Below are 20,201 nucleotides of genomic sequence, written 5' to 3' on the forward strand. Positions count from 1 at the left end.
GAAGTAAAGGTCTGTAGCATGAATCAGTCGGTCACTTTTGAACATTGTCAAATCCCCAGTTTTTCTTATGGCCGCAAAACACAACTTTGATAGAAAGGTCAACCAATTAAATGTAAGGCTTCTCCTTTACAAGTACAGTCTCCCTCCAAATGAGCAACAACTGTCACCTCTCTTGGGTCTAATCATGCAGGTGGTGGGTAGCGGATTAAAGGATGAATCACGTGAGGGTTGAGACTTGTAACAAAGACATGCAACACGATGACATATCAAGAGCACAGAGCCTAAATATGGCCACCCCTCATTAAGTCCCATTTCCAAGAATAGAGGGCAGACAGAGCTCTTGTAGGTATGAATAATGGAAGCAGCCTCCTGGAGCTCATTTCCAGAGAGTGATCTTCATGTTAAAGTATGGCCTAATGATCACACAGATAAAGTGAGAGGCTGGCATGCGTGATTAATGTCCTCAGGTCTGTTTCCAGAGTTACGCAGCCTCCACCGTGACTCTGTTCACTGAGCATCAGATGCTCGCAGGAAATAAGATACACTATACAGGTGACGTAGTTAATTGCAAATATAGAACTCGTCCACTCAGAACCAAATGTACCAGAAGAAAGCTAAGCTTCACCATTCTTTCACTTATAGCTGCATATTTCATTTATATAAATATATATATCCTAAGGATACATTTATGCTACACTTTTTAGTTTTTTCACATGAACATACGAAAAATGCATGTTAAAGGCTTACAATTTATCACTTGAATGCTGAAATTAGTTAAAAAATATATATGTTTCCATTGTCGGCCTACTTTATCAATGCTATTTTTCTTCTCTTCAATACAAACCGCTCTTCAATGAATGTGTAATAATCATGTGTATTTGCATACTGTAGCTTTAATTTTCGCATTATTAATCATTTGTATCTGAATTATTTTCCTGTAACAAATCACTATTTTCACTTCCACTGTTGCTCATATCACACATGGCTGTTCTGCTCACTAGGTGGCACCATTGTGAAAGAAAAACTTAATATCACTGGAAAGCTACTTCTCTGAACAAAGTTTGAATCTTAAACAAATAGATTACGTGTCACCAGTTAATGCAATGAGCTCAAAGTCTCAACAGGGTGGGATTATACAGATTCACTTTCAGCAGAAACCCAATACTACCATAACAGCAACGTGTTTTCTAAAAAGTCAACATTTGGCTTATGCGTGTGCATAATTTTAGTGTCAATGATATGATAACAAGAGTCACCATGGCATGTCACACAGATTCACCTGTATGTCATTTACAGTACCATCTAACTGATCTGAGGAGATTTTTTGGATTATGCCTGCTTAATGCAAACCACATTACAAATTGCAGCCTGGCCTCCTGACACATCACTGAGTCAAGAACTGCCTCTAGACATCTGTATCTCTTTCGATGAAGGACATGGTTTTGTGTTACTGATATGCAGCATATGATTTTGGACAGCACTCCTTATTTGTCTTTGAAAGCGACCCATCCATCACATCCTCCCAATAGTAAATCTCCAGGAATCCCTTGATCCCGGACCCTGTCGCTGGTCCACCACATAATTGATTCTAACATACCAGCTGTGACTCTGATACATGAGATGCTTCAGACCAGACTGTACGGCTGCCTGGAAGCCATGTCATTTCACTCTCCATCAATGACAAAGCTACAAAGGACTCAGGTCATATTTCAGTGAGACATGGCTGAAATATTTACAGTCGCTTCATACGGACGAGTGACCAGGGCGTGCTTTAAATGTTTTCTGTTATCTTATCCTATGCCAGTAACTCACAGGTTGTCATTAAACAGAAACACATTGCTATAGAATTGGAGAGTCCCTGTATGCTCTGTTAAGGACTTGAGATGTAGAAGTCAATAGTGTACGTGTTGACAGACAGACCTTTCAACACTTTTATTGTTCAATATAACAGAAATAAAGAAAATCCTTTTAAATATTTCACAGTATACTAACATATTTATTGAAGGAATGCTAGTACATAGTCAAATATGTAGTATGGAAACAGTAGGTGCAGTCAGACTTTTCCCAATCCAGGATAAAGCTGTGGATTGAGTGTATTACGTATCCTGCTGTCTGTGTATGTTCATTTACATACGCTGAAAACACAAAAATACATGTTCATATAGATTTAAGCATTAATATCAATTGTATACACAAATTTAGTTTACTTTCTTATAGCGACGAGGTCTGCTCAGTCTGGGGAAAACAGTTGTTTTAAAGAGCATAAACAAAATAAAAAAGTCTGGAAAATATGCCTGATGATGTCAACAGGGTTGAGTCTGCTTCAGCTCGAAGACTACATATTAAACTGGGGTCAGGGAGTTAAGAATGAGAAAGATGTGGGTGTTTATTAGGAAGGGATGGTCAAATGAATTGAAATGATTGGTTGAATTATGGGAAATGCAAGATTCTGTGGTTTTGGAGCTTTTCCCACACTAAAGCCTCAGTTGTTTTATTAATAACATTCTCTTTGTTATGTGTCTTTGGTAAGTCACCCAACTTTATTTAGCGGCAGTATAAATATATCTTTAAACCCCTTATACTTAATTTGCAACACTGGCTTGTGTTCTTATTCTGATACTGGAGGACAAACAGGCTCACATATTTCAGACCCAATTTCTTAGCATAAGTCTGTAACTGGCCTACATCGTGTCTCTGCCAAAAGTGTATTTAGATCAGGTCAAATTATCCCTCCAATCTCGTTCAGCCCAACTGGGCTCAAACAATATTTCTCTTGTGAGGCTAAATAATGGATCAGTGCCCAGGGGAAAATTCACTATCACAATTAGTGCTCATTGATGTTGAGATAATGATGTTTTATACAAAGTGCAGGTGGTATTTGTGTTTTATCTTATTTTGGTTCAACAAACATTGGCTTGGGGCACGACATGTCTCGTAGGAAGTTCTAAAACTGCAGATTATTTTTACAATAATAATCATATCAAATAGAAAGTAATTTAGTCATTTAAATATAAGAGTGGTGTCCTACTTATCCAGTGTAGTGATACAATGCTGCATTGATTTAGAGTCAATTGATCACATGACATGGAAGATATTCAAAGGAAAGGACATTTTCATTTAATAAAATGTTGAATTTTCACAACAATAGGGGGGTGTCTGTGGATATGGGGCTACATGGGCATCTACAAATCAGAGGGTCAATGGTTCGAACCCCAAGCTCCTGCAGTCAACCTCAAAGTGATCTTTGGCAATATATTCAACCCCAAATAGCTCCCGAGGGAATGACTAATAAGATGTTGATGGAGACATAGTTTTTTCTTTTCACTTAATTGAACTCACAAAAAGTCATATTCATTAATTTATTAACACAATTAGAATTTACAATACATACAGTACATACAAGTTAACTAAAAATGACCTGTTTAATACATTGTTGCTTCTTTTACTGAGCTAAAGTTCAAATAACAGTGAAATTAAGACATTAACTTCCGATTTGTATGTATATTTACAAGATAAATACATCAGGCCTAAAAATGGTTTTAAAAAAACAACAGTAAAATGTTTTTTTATGTTAATATGCCCCATTGGTGACAAGTATTTGACAGTAATTTAAAATAATCTATATTCAATACAGTAAACAGATAACACTGTATAGTGTACAGGCCCATTATTGTGATATGGCAAATGAAAATGTTAATAAAAACAGTCTCTTAACAGAGATATTGCTGTATGTTAAGCACAACATGTAAACATTTGTTTACCATATTGTTTTTCTGTCAGTGCTTTGCACACATTATTTTACATCCACATATGCAGACCGCACAACAAAAATATCTAAATCTGTCAATACTCAGATGTTAGACAACAGCTGAGAGACTTTTAAGACCACAGTTATGAGAGGAAGCTGCCTACATTCTTGAGGACGTGCTAATATTGGCCTCTCAGTTCCTGTCAACAAGGACAAAAAAAGATAGCTTGAATTTAGAAATGTATTGCTATCAACACACATGATATGCTGGTTTTGTGTTTCACTAAGACAAGCAAGTTGTCTGGATCAATACAACTCAAACAAATAATGTATCATTATTCTTATGACAAGTTACAGCTGCACAGTGTGTTTCAAAAAGTTGCAGATGAACTGTTTTGCAACAGGAACATGTCAAATTATGCCCTTGTTGCTCTCAGGAAGTGCTGCTTCTCTTTCTGCCCCTCGGTCTCCTCTTCGGGATGTCTTCCTCTTGGTCACTATCACAATCCCTCTGAAACAATCAACATATTGAGGTTGAGAAACAGCAGTAAAATGGATGTGTGGGGACAGGTTATCACAGTTTTATGAGCTCAACATTTTTTAACAATTAAATAATTGTTTTTAAAACAAAATCTGTTATCAAGACAAGTCGTTCTCAACTGGTCAGGCCTCTGGACCCACTTTTTCCTTTGTCAATCAATCGCGACCCGAAATTTTGAACCACTCAAATCTATTCAACAAAAAATTGGGCTGTAATATATACGCTTTTCAGCATACATTATTAAAGTGAAGTAGCCTATAGGGCATATATCCCTTCACAGAACTGAAGAATGCTTTTAAATAAGGTTTAATGAGATGATGGAATCAAAGCTGAACTGTATAACATAAAAAGGCACATATGCTGCCCCCAGGAGATTTTTAGAAATACTAACATATAAACTACGCATTTTGGTACACTCTGAGATGAAAATAAATAAATATATTACTACCCGACATATTAATAATATTTTATGCAATTGTTTGTTTTACACTTTGTTCTGACAGCTGAACTTGCTGCTCCACACAGAGAGAAGAGTAAAGAGGAAATAGTCTGTGTGAATTACTGTAAATTGTGGGTAGGGTAGATAGCCCCCATTGTTCTGTGACCTGTCAATCATCAAACCGGGGGTCATATTTCATTATGCGTTCATTTTTATCTGAAATTGTACCCATGGATGTATAAAGAGTAGTTCTACCGCAAAGTTATTCTCCGTGGGGACTTCCGGCAACAATCTTGATTCTGATTGGCCAGAAGACTCGAAAAAACATCAGCAAAGATGTTTTATTGAGAAGATGATCACTACGTGACCGAAGTTTTCAAAACCGTTTATGGTCGGTACTTTCAGTCCAACAAAGAATTTTCTTTTTCAATTTTTTTTTCTTCACTCCGGAGTCACACATCTGCAACCCACTTTTGGGTTGCGACCCACCAGTTGAGAACTACTGATCTAGACTACTCGGTCGCTGCAAAACACCAGCAAATACCAACAAGGTACAGTCTCAGAGTTGGATATTCAACAGACATTCACTCCAGATTCTGTGAAACTGAGAAAGAAACCAGACTGAATATCCAACTTAAAACTAATTTCCCTGCGTTATACTGCGCACATCAATACTGCAAAGAAGATAAAATAAGATAACATGGACCTTTATTAATCCCCGTGGGGAAATTCAGTAGTTCTGCAGAACAAAACTTCCAACATGAAACATCACAGTTACTCTAAAATGTAACATAAATGTTTGTTTTCTAACTGAGACTCAGTTTTAGAAGATTGATACCACTCTTTTTCTAAAAGTACAGTAGGCATATGAAGCTACATCCAGGAGCCAGTTAGCTTAATTTAGCATAAAGGAAATGGGGGAACTGCTAGCCTAGCATTGTCTGAATGTAACACCGACCAGCACCTCACATACACAAATTGCAACCTTATTAATTGTTTGTTTAGTGCAAACTCAAAATCTGTGTTTTACGAGGGGGTTTTGTGCTGGATTATTCCTTGGCTGGGAAGAATGATTTCCTGAAGCCTTCATTGGTTTCCTATCCTCAGAGTGATAACAAGACTCCAGGAAGTCAATGATGCTAGAAATCAATTAGTGTCCAGGCTTTATGCTAAGCTAAGCTAACTAGTTGCTGGCTGTAGCTTCATAAACTGTGCAGACGTGGGAGTTGTTTCAATCTCCTCATCTAACTCTCAGGCAGGAAGCAAATAAAAAATGCAAAGACATTTCTAGACTGAGCCAGAGCTTTAAGCTTTAATACTGTGAGTCCTTACCCCGTCCTGCTCAGGCAGCTTGTTGCCTTTCTTCATGATCCGCGTTAAGTGGTTGCACAGAGCCACAATTCTGAATGACAGCTGTTGAACAGATGAAAACAAAGATAATTAGTCTTGAAACATTATGAAGTGACATTATCAAGTGACATCATGAACTGCTTTAAGGACATTTTCTAACTGTTTACTTACCTTCCACCTGCGTCTGGCATACTGTCTCTTAAAGTTCTGCAAGTTGACCACAGACAACCTCTTCACCATGGCCTGCCTGGTATCCTTCGGCTGCAGAGACACAGTGAGGAATAAAATAACAGAGGTAGTATCTTACATGTTAATGTCAAATGACAAAATGTATCACTATAATCTAAGGTACCACAGGTAATATACTGAAAATCACAAATCACAAGAATGTGATACAGTACAAATAAAATGGTGATAATTTATTTCCTTTTTTTAGACAACATTGAAAAATGTCAGTGTGCACATCAAAGTCCAAAAAGTGTCAGTCATGTACATCTGTTGACACTGATAAAGAGGTGACACATTGTGAAACACATGTTGTCTTATCATAGATGTTGTATTTCCTGTCATCTCACAAAATATCTCCAAGAAAGAAGTGCAAACGTTTTTAAAAATAAATAAATTCAATTAAATTATTAGTAAAAGTGCACATTACATCTGTTAAAACAATCGTTAAGAAAAACTAATTAATACAATAACACATTTAACTTTACAAATGCATAACCTTTGTGAAATAGACAATATGCAAATCAATACACATTCCTATAATTGGAAAATAATAAAAAAATAAATCAATTAAAAAATAAATCCCTTTTGATACATTCAATAACAACTGGATGTGTAATCCTGTGTCCTCCTCTGGCCCTTGCACAGTAAACACTTTCATGACTAATATTTATGACTTCAAACCTGCTCAATCAAATAAGAGCATCATCATCAGTAAGTATCACTTAGATTTTACAACAATTGTGCCACAATTATGCTAATTTAAGATTATATATTTTTATTTAGAGCAAGGCTAGCCGTTTCCCACTGTTTTCAGTATTTGAACGCAGCAAAGATTATCATCTTCTGCCTGTACCTTGAAAGTTACTGAACAGATACAAAAGTACCATCCATCTTTACATCTAACTTTAAACAAAAATGAAAAAAAGCATATTTCCTTGTTTTAATCTTCCTACTCTTACAGATATATTTTTTAAAAGAATCTTATTACAGAGTTCAATCAAGAAAATAAAAATATATAAAGAAAGAAAATGTAAAGACTACATTCACATATACATTCGAACGTTTGTGCAGCTAAAAAAAAAGGGGTTGAACATTTTCAAAAGATGTTTAAGGTCAATAAGAGTTAGTTAGCCAGACTCTGTGAGTGTCTGTTTGTCCTCAGGATGCAGCTGCCTCCTGCAGGACTGGTGTACACTGCCTCACGTCCGTGTTCATGCTGCTGCTGAGGATGCTGCCGTTGGCTCCTTCAGGATGCAGAGGGCTCATCACCTCCTGTAGCCACTGCAGCTCAGAGTTCAGCTCCTGCCTCAGAGCGTCCAGCTGACTCTCCCTGTGGCTGTACTTCCCACTGATGCTCTCCAGACTGGCATCGATAATCTTCACGTCCTCCTGCAGCAGCCTCCTGGTTGCCTCCACTTTACGGAACTCATAGTGGACTTGAGACAGCTGCTTCCTTGCAGTCTCGCTCTCCTCCTTGTACCAGGCCTCCTTGTCGTTGTAGATGGACAGGAGCGCCTCTACATCGCCCTGCAGAGTGTGCCGTGCTTCTGACACCTCTGACAGCCTTGTCTCCATCAGACTGAGGTCCTCCACCACATGTGCAAAACGCTCAAAGTTGGCGTACGTGTTGTTCTGGGGCATAGTGAAATGGGACTGGATGGTGTACTCCTTTAGCCGCTCAGTCTTCAGCTGCTCCACTTTCTTCTCAGCCTCAGGGGCAGTGCTTTCCTCTTCCATGTGGTCGCAGGACTTCAGACAGAAGGGTGAAGGGGGACACTGAGTGAGAGGCTGTCTCATTGTTGCATCTTGAAAACACACACAGCGATGAATATCCCAGCAGATGTGGCGCTGCAGGGTTAGTGTGTGACCCTACAGTGAAAGCCATGGCAGGTAAGAGTGCCACAAAAACACAACAGACATTCCTGTACAGGATGTCGTGTTTCCTGGCTTCATGCTTAAATCCAAACAGGACGAAGACTCCGGAGCAAACACCATTCACATGCATCTCTGCAGCTAATGTTGGAGTAGACATCTTCAACATTACAGAGGTTGTTAAATGTCCATGCCGGTAAATACCACAAGTAGTGTCACCTTGATGATTTAGTTCAATCGCTTGAATTTCTAGACAAAATGTCAGACTGGAAAAGTGTGTAGAGGTGGAGAGAAACTTACCACATGTACCTAAGTAAAATGTTGATGTACTTAAATGGACTATTTCCCTTTACTGCTACTTTATAGTTCCTCCACTACATCTCTATATTAGTATTTACATATATTAATATTGTATTCTTTACTCCACTTAATTAATTTGCAGATGTAGATTAACTAAACAAAATATAAACAACAAATAAATTAAGACCAACCAGTGGAGAACAAAGTATAATAATACAACTAATAATAATAATATGAAGTATATATTATTCTGAAATCTGCATAAAAACTACTTTTTACCTTTATATATATATAAAAGTATCTAATGTGTATATTTTTGTTTATTTAAGTATATTTGACTACTAATACTTTTGTACTTTTTTGTATTTCATTGTATTATTGATGCTTTTACAGTACAAAGTCTAAGTACTTATATCTTCAGGGAGAGGGTGTGGTACAGTGATGGAAACAATATACAGTGACTGTGATAAGTATATTTTCAACAAGCTAGATACAAAGTAAATCAAGTTAGTGCATGAACTTTGTGAGCATGCACATTTACAAGATGGATTTTCCTTTTCAATGAGAAACAAACCTGTACACTGGTGTTACCTTTGACATCAACTGTTAAGTGTTGTTTTAGCATGTAGCAGGAGTTAGTTATTGAGAAAACAAAAACATGCTATAATCGCATACATCAAGCGCATACCTTAATCCAGTGATGGTTGACGGCCTCTTGTATGGTCATCCGTTTTCTGAAGCGATGATAGAAGGAAAATGGCTCTCAGTAAATACACCAAAACAACTCCATGACACGCAAAGCAGACTGAGTATACACACTTTAATAAGGGAATAAGAAAACATGTTAAGCAAGAAGATCACATTGTGCAAGGAACGACACAACATCCTTTTAATTATTATTTACTTTGCAGTTAACTATGTAGCCTGTTGTTCAAATATCCTATTGTATAAACAAATAAGCTGAATGATATCCTTGCTTTAGATTTCTGTGGCATTTCATTCAGTTGGATCAGGTTTGCATATTATGTGCACATTATTTGCACTTTAATGCAGAGAGTCCTCTAATACTGGGCTTTATATGGAGTTGTCTGACCTCACCTTAGGCCTGAAGTTGTTAATCAGTTATTTACCTCGTGTCCTTCACCAGGAGCTGACTGATGAAGCTCTTGGCCAGCTCGCTTGTATTGCTGAACAGCTCGTCGTCAAACTCGTAGTCCATCGCCGAGATGTTTCCCAGCGTTTCCTGCTTCGTGTCACCGAGAAAAGGAGACGCACCGCTCAAACTGGAAAAACATACACACACTCACTTAGACCATCCTCAAAGTCTCTTTATGTATAATCAGATTTCCAATTTCCAATCACAAATCATACCAACTTACAGTATATATGTGATGACTCCGATGCTCCTGTGAACAAACAGCACAATGTTAATCTAAAGTTATGCAGTGCAGCGTGTATGGATGGCAGTAGTCAGAGGTAATTAAAAGCTCGTACCACATGTCTGCCTCCAATCCCAGTTGCTCATAGTTGACTATCTCTGGAGCTGAAAATAGACACACTCTGCTTCACAAACAGCGCTAGGCCAACACCAAGCCTCCTCTTAAAATGTCCTTCATTGCAAACACATCGCATATTGAAACACTTACCAACAAATTCAGGGGTTCCAAAAATGTTTTTGAAATCTGCCCCTGCTTCTATTTTGTGTGCCAGTCCAAAGTCTATAATTTTGATGCGAGGTAGACGAAGGTTCCTGTCCAGCAGCATTATGTTTTCAGGCTTAAGTGCAAACAAAGAAAAACACAGGACAATTTGTCAGCAGATTTCTACTGACACCAAGGTTTGGCGATTCATAAACATTAAAACAAGTTACCTGCATGCGTCAACGACCTTTTGTGCAAGCATTAAAAAAGAAATTGAAATGGTTACACTCTTTCTTGTAAGCGTGAAAGATACAAATATCAAACCACATCTTGAAAATGTGGTTAATCACATTCTTGTCGAGAGATAGCAAAGAGAAGATTGATATCACAGTCATGTTTGTACACAAAACAGGAAGCTTCCCCATGCAGCTGGTTTGGCTCCGTCAAGAAATAACTACATCTTTTGCACCTCTAAATGTAAGCTTAGCTAAATAAGATAAGTTAAGTTTTTTATTCAATCCCTCTAAAAGTAATAGTGAGAACAAATCACTTTACAGAGTTAATGCTATTATGACTGTTATTGGTCGGGACAACTACAGGAAGTTACAGATCCCAACTAACACAAAGCTGGGAAAAAGTTCAGCACATACACACGTGTTGTACGTAGGTAAGTTCCTCTAAATTAATATAAAAGTTACAAGCTCTATAAAGTCCACACTGACTGGAGAGACGGTTTCAACCATTCCCTAAACTGGTTATTAACCTGATTTCACGGAAAAGGCAAAGCATAAATGAGTGCACAGATGGTTCATTGTGGACTAAAGTTCATGGCCTCTGGCTGGTTGGAATTAAGCCTTTCACGTGTTCTTTTTCCTTAATTGCCAGACTAAAATAATTAAAAGTGATGAGGAGCTTCAGCTGCTGGAAAACAGGACAGTGACTATCAGCAGCGTGCGTGACAGTGCTCTCTGAAAGTGAGGAGACAACCCTGTGGTGCCTTTATCTGAGAGTCTGGACTTCAGCCACAGAGAACAGGAAGGATGTGCGATTCGAGATAGCGAGACTCTTCCGTCACAAAGCTACATGAAACACCTGCCATCTTTGACATGGTACGTATACAGTGCAGTAGAGGTGGGGGTAAAGGATATCATCATAATAAGACATACTTTAATATACATGTATTTACACAAGATAAGGAGCAGGTTGTACCTTTAGATCAAAATGCACAATCCTCTTGGAGTGGAGGTACTGGACTCCATCTAGGATCTGTTTGATAAACTGAGTGGCCTCCTCTTCACTGAGAGATTCCTTCTGAGCCAAAAAATCAAACAGCTCTCCTCCAGACACCCTGTGAAACACACACACACACACACACACACACACACACACACACACACACACACACACACACACACACACACACACACACACACACACACACACACACACACACACACACACACACACACACACACACACACACACACACACACACACACACACACACACACACACACACACACACACACACACACACACACACACACACACACACACACACACACACACACACACACACACACACACACACTTAGAGACTCATCTTGTGGGCTCAGATAATCTGGAGCAAGGACTCTCTTGAGCGCTATCTAAAGTGAGTTCTCAGGATTTGGAAGCGCTGGTTCAGGATGTTTTAGATAATTGTTTGTAATAATAAACTTGCCATAGCTGTGACCTATATTACTTTGCATAATACAATACTTGAAAAAGGTGGTGAAATGTGGTATTGAGCGGCCTTTAAATAGCTGGCAGACAATAAACATGGCCTTCTTTTATATGAACACACGAATAGACTGAATGTCACACAGTGTCTTCTCCTGCATCTAACAGGAAATGTCGGTCTGTTCCCTCTGCTTTGATTGGACAGAGCTTTATTTTAGCCTTAATTGAGAGCTCCATGTTCCCGGCACTCGCTGGCCCCAAGCGGCGCCCTCTGAGGCCTCTTTTCAACACAAGCCACTCTGAGAGAGACATTTAGTTCTTTGGCACACGTGATATTGGCAAACTTTTTTTTTTTAGCAAACACAGATTCAGAAAGAGTGGATTTTGTAGAGATGTTTTCATGTTTTAACGCTCTATTTCTAACAGGTATTGTGACGGATTGCTGACTTACAGTTCGAGGATGAGCACCACATCTGTGCGGTTCTCATACACGTCATGTAGAGATACGATGTTGTTGTGCTGGAGCTGCTGCAGGATGTCCACTTCCCTCTCAATCTCCTCTCTTTTAACGCCACGTCTGCTGGCCCGACTCTGACGCTTCTTGATGAACTTGGCTGCATATTCGACGCCTGTGCTCTTCTCTATGCAGCGTTTGACAATTGCAAACTGCCCACTGTTGACACAAAAGAAGAAAAAAGGCACTAACATTATGAAATGCTAATAACGTAATGTGTTTATATTAAAAGGTATCGTATTTCAAGAGAGAGAACAATTTATAATGACATTCTTAACAATTAACAACAGGATATAACTCGGGGTGAAGACAGATGTCAGGGAGGAAGACGTGTGTCAAACCTGAGGAAATATTGAGGTATAGTTCATCACTTCCTGTTTCCTGGCCAGACAGAGAACAATCAGATAGGCTTGCAGTGCGGACAGAGCTGCTGTCCTCCCACTCAACCAACCTTCCTGTCAAATTTCAAGCTATTCTTCGTCTCGAGAATTAGTCCTCAGAAAAAATCCCCAAAACCCTGAATATTTCACAACAGAGGTGTGGCTTTGAGACCGTCTTTGAGCAGATAATTGTTTCACTTTTCACTCTACAGCCTGTGGACTTGTGATTGAAGCACAGAGTACATTTATTTAAATCCTGTAGACTAATGTTGCCTCAGCCTAACGACAGGGATGGTGACTGCAGTAAACTTGTTAAACTTTATTATCACCCTCCCCTGACATAACCACACAGTCATTTCACTTATAATTGACCCACTGAGAAGTGTCAAAACATCTTCCAGCACTGTCGCCCAGTTAAATACATGTGTTGAGTCTCCATGGCTGTATTATCAGACCAGCAGTAATCTCAGCTTGCGGCCACTCCTGCTGCTGTGGGCTGACCTGCGCTCTCTGTAGATTCAGACTCTGAAAACAAGCCTCTCAGTCACTGATCCTGCAGAATAACATGAGGGCGAGTGAAGAGGCAGAGCTGGCAAAAAGTTTCTGAGTTGGGAAGATGAGACAGAAGAGGAACATTCAGTCCACTTTGCATTCATTCGTGATTGGATAAAACCTATTAACGCCTGTAGAAAGAAGAATCTACTGTAAAACCGTGGAAATTATTTGATGCAACATACAAGTATTTTTAGACACTGTGAAAGAACACACAGAGAGAGAGGACACAGATCATTACTGGTCTGGCAGGCATATGTTTTGGACATAACTGTCCACACTGAGATTCCAGGGTGGCTGTGAGAGGCTGTCCAGTCTGTGTCCACTATCATCACGGTGTCTAGTGCGCTAAGAATAGGCTCTTCTCCACCTGCCACATCTCCACTGCTGCTGGGGAGAAGGGCAAAGCCTGCTGGAGCTGCTGGGTGAAGGCTGTCCAAAACACAAATCAGATACTGGGGCTGAAGCTTTAAAGCATCTTTTATTAATGTTGACATCAACATGTTTTAATCAACAATAGAATTCTGTGCATCTTTTTGATTGTTGCTTGCCTACTCTATTATTTTAAATGTACTAAATTGTTAATTATTTAATTCGTCCATCCAGCATATTGCAGATAATAAGAAATAACACTTTAATACTTTGTCTTATACTATTTGAAGAATTATATTCCAATAGTGCTTGGGTTGGTTTGTTTATAATTCATGTAGTCCAAACATTTCTAAAGACTCAAGAGTGTTGTAAAGTCTATAAGTCAAAATGTAAAATAAAAATAAAAAGATGGATGTTATTATTTCCATCATTTCCAACATAATTTCATCTAAATATGAATATTTGTGAATGTCATTTAAAAGCAAAAGTTTGCACAACAACGCAAAAGTTAAATTAATTATTCAGTTGATTAATTAAGGAAAAAAACAATTGAGTTGAATACTAATCCATAATTGATGGTTGCGACATCATTTATGATCTACTCTACTACTACTCTGTTTCTTCTTGCACTTTTTAAATGTAATCCTAAAACGTGTTTTATTGTTTTATGTCTTATCTATATTATGTTACATTGTTAGAGGAGCTTATGACTTAAGATCTTCTTTGCCATCTCTATACTGTGCATATGCATACTGTGCATATGGCAATAAAGGCTTTGAATCTTTGAATTGAATCAAGACAGAGACTTCAATTGTAAAAAAACTGACATTTGTTACAGCCCTTATGGATAAAAACTGTGCTCCAACCGTACTAACAAAGAGACAGCTCCGTCCCAACAATAAACAAAAACATGGATTAAATACACAAGGAACTTTCCTTAACCGCGTTATTGCTGGGCAGTTGATCCAGTTTTCTCTTGTTGAGGCACACCCTGTCCTCTGCAGTGAAACGTTGCATCGCTATAAAACAACACCTACTGAGATGTACTTTAACCACATACACTGGAGGGACAAAATGAGAACATCAAATATTACCTCAAACATCTGAATCAACAATTCTTCAACAATCTAAGAAGAAAACTTAAATGTAAGTGTCTCAAACACACAGTAATATTAGTTGAAGGGCACTTGTATTGGATTGCATTAAATTGCCCAGGTGTTTTAAATGCCTCAGTATATAGCTTCTAGGTTTCTGAGAGGTTTATGTAACCACAACACCTCTGGGAGTTATTATTAAGCTTTTTTAGTTCATATCAGGGCAACAAAAGCCCCTGTCAGGATCAGATATCAGTGGGAACATGACCTAACAGAGAATGCAGGAGATAGTTGGGGGTGTACATCGTTAAAAAGGTCGTCAAAGAGACACACACTCCACAAAGGAAAAACATGGCAGGACAGGGCAGGAATCTGAAATACTCCGTCTATCTGTTCACAGGACATTTCCACCCCTGAGATATCCCTGAACACTGAAACGACTACGATAATGTGTGACCTGAGGAGGAGGGGAACTCGCTCAATGAATTCCACTTGTATAAACAAACATCAACATGGCCTGTCACGTGGCAGCAGCAGTGTCCTTGATTTGGACAGAATGACCCCTCGTGGTGTTTGGTGTGGCCCAATGCAAGGGGCTTTACTGAAGTGTTGCTACGAGGTGCAGAGTAACACTGGGAAAAGTGGGGATGCTGGGAGTGGTATTCCACAGCGGGCCAGGCGTGCCGTCTGTCTTAGCTCTAAGCCGGCCGGTGGGGCTGAAAGCACCGTCTCCCCGCTGAGTTTCCACTTCCAACAGCTGAAGGTCATTATCCACAGCCAAGGTTGGAGGAATGCTCGGACAAGTGGCGCCGGCCCAATATTTAAACACATTTCTCAACTGAACCTCTGGGGTGGTGTTACAAAGACAGTCAGATATATAATTGACCGAGCCCAGTCCCTAACCATCTGTGATCTTCAATGTGACGAAGAAGCAGCTCAGAATAATTATAAAATAAAATATAGTTTTATCGAGTGCTGAAAACCCTATTATCATGAAATATATCACAATTATGACCATAACATGTTCAGGATACTCTAGTCTAGATTCCCTCTTGTTTTGATGTTGTCCAATGTCAACAATGCATCTGGCTGTGTGAGTGTCTGCTGACAGTAACACGGTGACCTCTGTCAAAGGGGGAACTCCGGGAATGTCGAAGAGGTCAACGTGGAGTTCCCTGTATCAGCCTGCACTGAATAAACACATTTTTCACCCACTCAACAGCAAGAATGTCTGTTCCTTACAGCTGACTACACTCATTCTTATCCCCCTCCTTGTAAATGCATGCCTACTGTACCTTCTCTAGACACATCATGTACAGTAGATCCCTTTGGTGACATTTTAGCACCATAATGTGTTCATCGGCAGCACCTGTCTTGTGACTGTCAACTCTTTTCACATCAACACATCTCACGCCTGTGAGGGCTGCGGCCTTAAGTGTGAATCGCCGCCCTCTCTGCATCCTGTCCAAAGACAACAAACTTCTGCTAACTGAAAACATTTCTCTAATTCATTTCCCTTTTGCATGCATTCAGCGAGTATTTCTAGAAATGAAAGATACAGCAGTACACAGAAAAAGAGTGTAAAATACATTGCATATTAAGGGTGGTGTGATGTGACCTTTTCAGTGTTCCTGCATTCAGTTGGATTTGAGTAATACAATAACAACAGACTACAGACAGCAGCTCTGTGCAGATGTAGTTAGGGACAGTGGTACTTTCCAACCCTGCACCACGTCTTTTTGTCCGGTCGGGTCTTGGAAGACCGGAAGCTGTGTGGTTCATAAAAACATTTTCTTACTCAATATCAAGCCACGATTATTGTTTTTATTTTTAATTGTATAATGTCGGACTTTTTTTTGCCGTCCGTGAGGAAAATAAATGGGGCTCAGAGCCTCAGAATACTGATTTGTTATTATTTTGGTGCAGGCACGAAACATACTACCAATAGAAATACATCGTTCTGTGTCAGAATACTGAAATCTGTATTTTTTAATGTTTTTTTTCCTTCTTATTTGTTATTATTTACATTACTTTTAAAATCGTTCTGTGTGACACGAAAAAAAATTGGAAATCGTGTTGGTGAACACGATTTCCAATCAATAGATTACATTTCGTGACTATAACACGAAATGCCGTGAGACTGGGTTGGATGGTGATGCTAGAGGAAAAGTTAGAGGATCACCAAAGTTAGCATCCTCTATGTGTGATAAATGTCTGTTCATTAGTGTATTTGCAATCCAAAAGTGTCAAGTTAATTCAGGCTAGACCAAAGCAGTGGACCCACTGAAGATATTGCTGTCGCTAGAGCCATGACCAGCAGGGCTGAAACAGAGAGTCCATTATGATGAAAGTGCAGTATTCACAGATTACAAAATTAGGAGGAAGTTTACAATCCTTTTACTATGCAAAGACAATGTCACTTCCTGTCTAATGATGCATCCTGTGAATTCTTGCCGTAGCTTGATGATGACTAACAAAGATGATGCATTAACAATCATGTAATAAAGGTATAAAAGTACTCCGGTGTTCTGAAAAAACATGGACAAGAATGAACCTGTTGTTGACAGGTACAGTTCACAAAGTTCTCCATCTGCTCTACTGTCACTTGTGTAACAGTTCACTAGTCTCAGCAGTATTGTGGAAGGACAGGACAGCTGTGGGTTAACACTGAAACACTTCCTGCTGTACGTCATCATACAGTAAGTCTGTGTCATCACTCAGACGGTAAGACAGGAAAGTAAATGCCTAACGTCCCGAGCAAAGGGTTGTTCTACAGATTGGTTTACCAAAAACTATAGTCAGTAGTGGAAAGGAACATTGAGTACAACTGCGTGGGGCCTTTGACATTACAATCTGTCAATAGGGTTGCAGCATGATGAATCAACTTTCCTGCAGCTAATGGCTCAACAGTTCCATAGGGTTCAGAACATCTTAAATACTCAACACAGATCAGTTTTTGCCCCCCCCCTATCAAATTTCCCCACCCTCCTGAGAGGAGGATTGAGTAATATTTCCATTGTGGCGTGCATTGGAGAGCCCATGAGGCTTTGACAGACTGTAGGCGGGGTGGGCTTCATCTTACAAAAACACTACAAAGTTGTCACAACAATTCAGAAGAACTGCAAGCTAAGAAACCCAGCTGCCGAATTGGTTTTAAAGTTCTCTGAAACTTTCTGTGACTGAAAAGGCATTTCTGTTTTCAGTCGCAGGAATCTGCAGCTTTTAACCACATCAGTTTTCTATTTCCCATGACGGAGATGCTGAGCACAGACAGAGCTCAGCCCCCAGCAGGGTATTGTTATCAAGTAACATGTTTCCAACCACAGTGGTATTGTCAGTCTTCAAACAACACATTTACACGCCTTTCATACAGCAGGTTTACTCTCCAGTAACACCCTTTATCAATCCTTTACCTATACGCTTTAGAAAGGACTTTTGATATACTTTTGTTTAGAGTTCTACTCTTGAAAAATAATTCAGTAATCTTTCATTTATTAAAATCTATGAATAAGAGCTATTGTCACCTCTTTAATAAATCAAAAGGGCACCTAATGTTTGAGAATAATATTCTAACTCATTAATAAAGATTTCAAAACAAAGACGATAACACATTAAGCTCACAAATGTTAATACATTAGTATAGATCCGACATTCCATTGTCATTTAAGCTAATTGCATTATTATCCTCATGACAATACATCTTTCAATTTGCAGATGCATTTCATTATTTCATGAGGCAGATATCTGTGAAGCAAAATGAGGAGAGAGATTGCTGGACACACACACTCTTCTGTACAGAGGTTTAAATGCAGCTGGAGTCACATTTCAACACCAGGTCTTAATTTCCCCTGTCAGGGTGTGTCAGAGTAGCTCTGCAGTAAATGGCGAGCAAACACCGGGACATTACGTATATTTTCACTATTAGTGAAAGGTGAGAGGTCAGACCCTTTTCTTTCACACCTTCTCTGTCTGTTAGCGAGTCGCGCCAAAGCTGTCCTTAACGTGAAGAGTAGATTTATAGCTTCCTCAACACGAACTGCACCCTGCACACTTCCTTTAATCTATTTCCCCTTGGGACAAAGTGTTTTCAATGTCACATTTGATTATCACTCATCCAATCAACATTAACAAATTGATCCCCCAACAATCACCAGTTAATGAAATTAGACTCTCTTTCTTGGTTAGAACATATCGTGCCAAACAGAGGTTGTTTTCCTAGAGTGTATTTACTTTTGAAACTTTATCTCTCGCTGTAAACTTCAACCTACTTCAACACTCCCCATTTCATGCTTAAACAAGCCAGCTGTTTGCAGACCTACATCCACACATGAGGATCACTGCTGTGGTACGACAGAGGCATGCAGTGGAGAGCTGAGTCACTCTTAGTCATACAAACATGAGGAGGATCATTTTTCTAAGGGGTTGAAATCAACATTTCATAATGTACAGCTTTGAAACACACTTACCTTCCTAGTTCTTCCCCAATTTCATAGAAATCGTCCACATTCTGTTGCTTGAATACCGCCATGCCAGGCGTCTTCATTGATGTGATGTATCTCCTTGATGAGCACCACTGGAGCCCTTCTATTCAGAAGTCTTCTTCTCCTAATCAGCAAGTCCAACCCTGCAGATAGAAAGAGGAGTTCCTGGTGATTTCTGACTGAAGAGATGAATATGTTCACAAGTTCCAGCTTGCTGTATAGCATTCCATCGCAGAGGTGTACCTACTTTCACTGCCTGTTGAGAAAGCTTTAACAACAGCAAAGGAGGGTTTTTAAATCAACAGCAAACACAATCTAAAAATATGCACTTAATCCGTCTTTCATTTGTCGAAATACTGTTCATTAGAAAGTTTAGAAACTAACAGGCACAACTCATTAAACAGTGCCAAATTGGGAAGTGTAACAGTCTAATGATTACAACAGGATTAATAATGAAAGGAAAGAGCATTTTGGGTAATTAGGGCAGGATATGTGAAATGTGCTACTGTTATGAAACCCTTAGTCTGGCAAAAAGGCTGACATTGGCAGCAACACATGCTTTCGAACTCTTAACAATGTTACTACTCTGAATTAGAGTTTAAAAACAGAATAGTTATCCAGTAAAAAACAATGGTACATACACAAATGTAAAGAAGAAAACTGAAATACTAGACTTTCTGATACGTTTTATGTCACCCATGAAGTGGCTCCACAAACTGACCTTATGTTGTAACTTCTTTTGGACGCAGAGCTGATGATAAACTTGCATCGGTTCTTTACAGTCGGTTGTCTGTCCTCATGGCTGCAGTTCAGGCACAAAACGTTCCTCTGTTGTTTTCTGTCACTTATGGCAGCTCCATCAGGCTTTTGTGTCTTCAGAAGTCCCTCCCCCTGATGGCTCCATTATGAAACTGCACGCATGAGAGGCAGGCTATCAATAAAGATGACCGACATGTCTGCTGTTTATT

General features: G+C 39.2%; 1 protein-coding gene across 2 annotated transcripts; it reads right to left on the reverse strand.

The window, feature by feature from the left end:
- Nucleotides 1–3,345: 3,345 nt before the first annotated feature.
- dapk2b (death-associated protein kinase 2b) lies at nucleotides 3,346–20,089 on the reverse strand. 2 transcript variants are annotated; one of them, XM_034141079.1, is made up of 12 exons: nucleotides 19,955–20,085; nucleotides 19,219–19,376; nucleotides 12,292–12,513; nucleotides 11,328–11,466; nucleotides 10,125–10,254; nucleotides 9,973–10,021; nucleotides 9,858–9,884; nucleotides 9,609–9,761; nucleotides 9,167–9,212; nucleotides 6,250–6,339; nucleotides 6,061–6,141; nucleotides 3,346–4,259 (listed from the first exon to the last, which is right to left on the reverse strand). In XM_034141079.1, exons 2-12 carry the CDS (start codon nucleotides 19,293–19,295, stop codon nucleotides 4,182–4,184), a joined length of 1,092 nt encoding a protein of 363 aa, XP_033996970.1. In that variant the 5' UTR covers nucleotides 19,296–19,376; nucleotides 19,955–20,085; the 3' UTR covers nucleotides 3,346–4,181. The 2 variants fall into 2 exon arrangements, with proteins under 2 accessions (XP_033996970.1, XP_033996969.1); XM_034141078.1 differs by lacking the exons at nucleotides 3,346–4,259; nucleotides 6,061–6,141; nucleotides 6,250–6,339 and adding an exon at nucleotides 6,483–8,055 and having other exon boundaries at nucleotides 19,955–20,089.
- Nucleotides 20,090–20,201: the final 112 nt, after the last annotated feature.

This window comes from Trematomus bernacchii, unplaced genomic scaffold (genome assembly GCF_902827165.1).
Source record: "Trematomus bernacchii unplaced genomic scaffold, fTreBer1.1, whole genome shotgun sequence".
NCBI lineage: Eukaryota > Metazoa > Chordata > Actinopteri > Perciformes > Nototheniidae > Trematomus > Trematomus bernacchii.

Coding starts and splice junctions, on each gene's coding strand:
- dapk2b (XM_034141078.1), bottom strand. CDS start 19,295: ATGAAGACGCCTGGCATGGCGGTATTCAAGCAACAGAATGTGGACGAT. Junction 11,467..12,291: donor GTGGTGCTCATCCTCGAACT/GTAAGTCAGCAA, acceptor TGTGTTTCACAG/GGTGTCTGGAGGAGAGCTGT. Junction 8,056..9,166: donor TCAACCATCACTGGATTAAG/GTATGCGCTTGA, acceptor TTCTGTCTGAAG/TCCTGCGACCACATGGAAGA.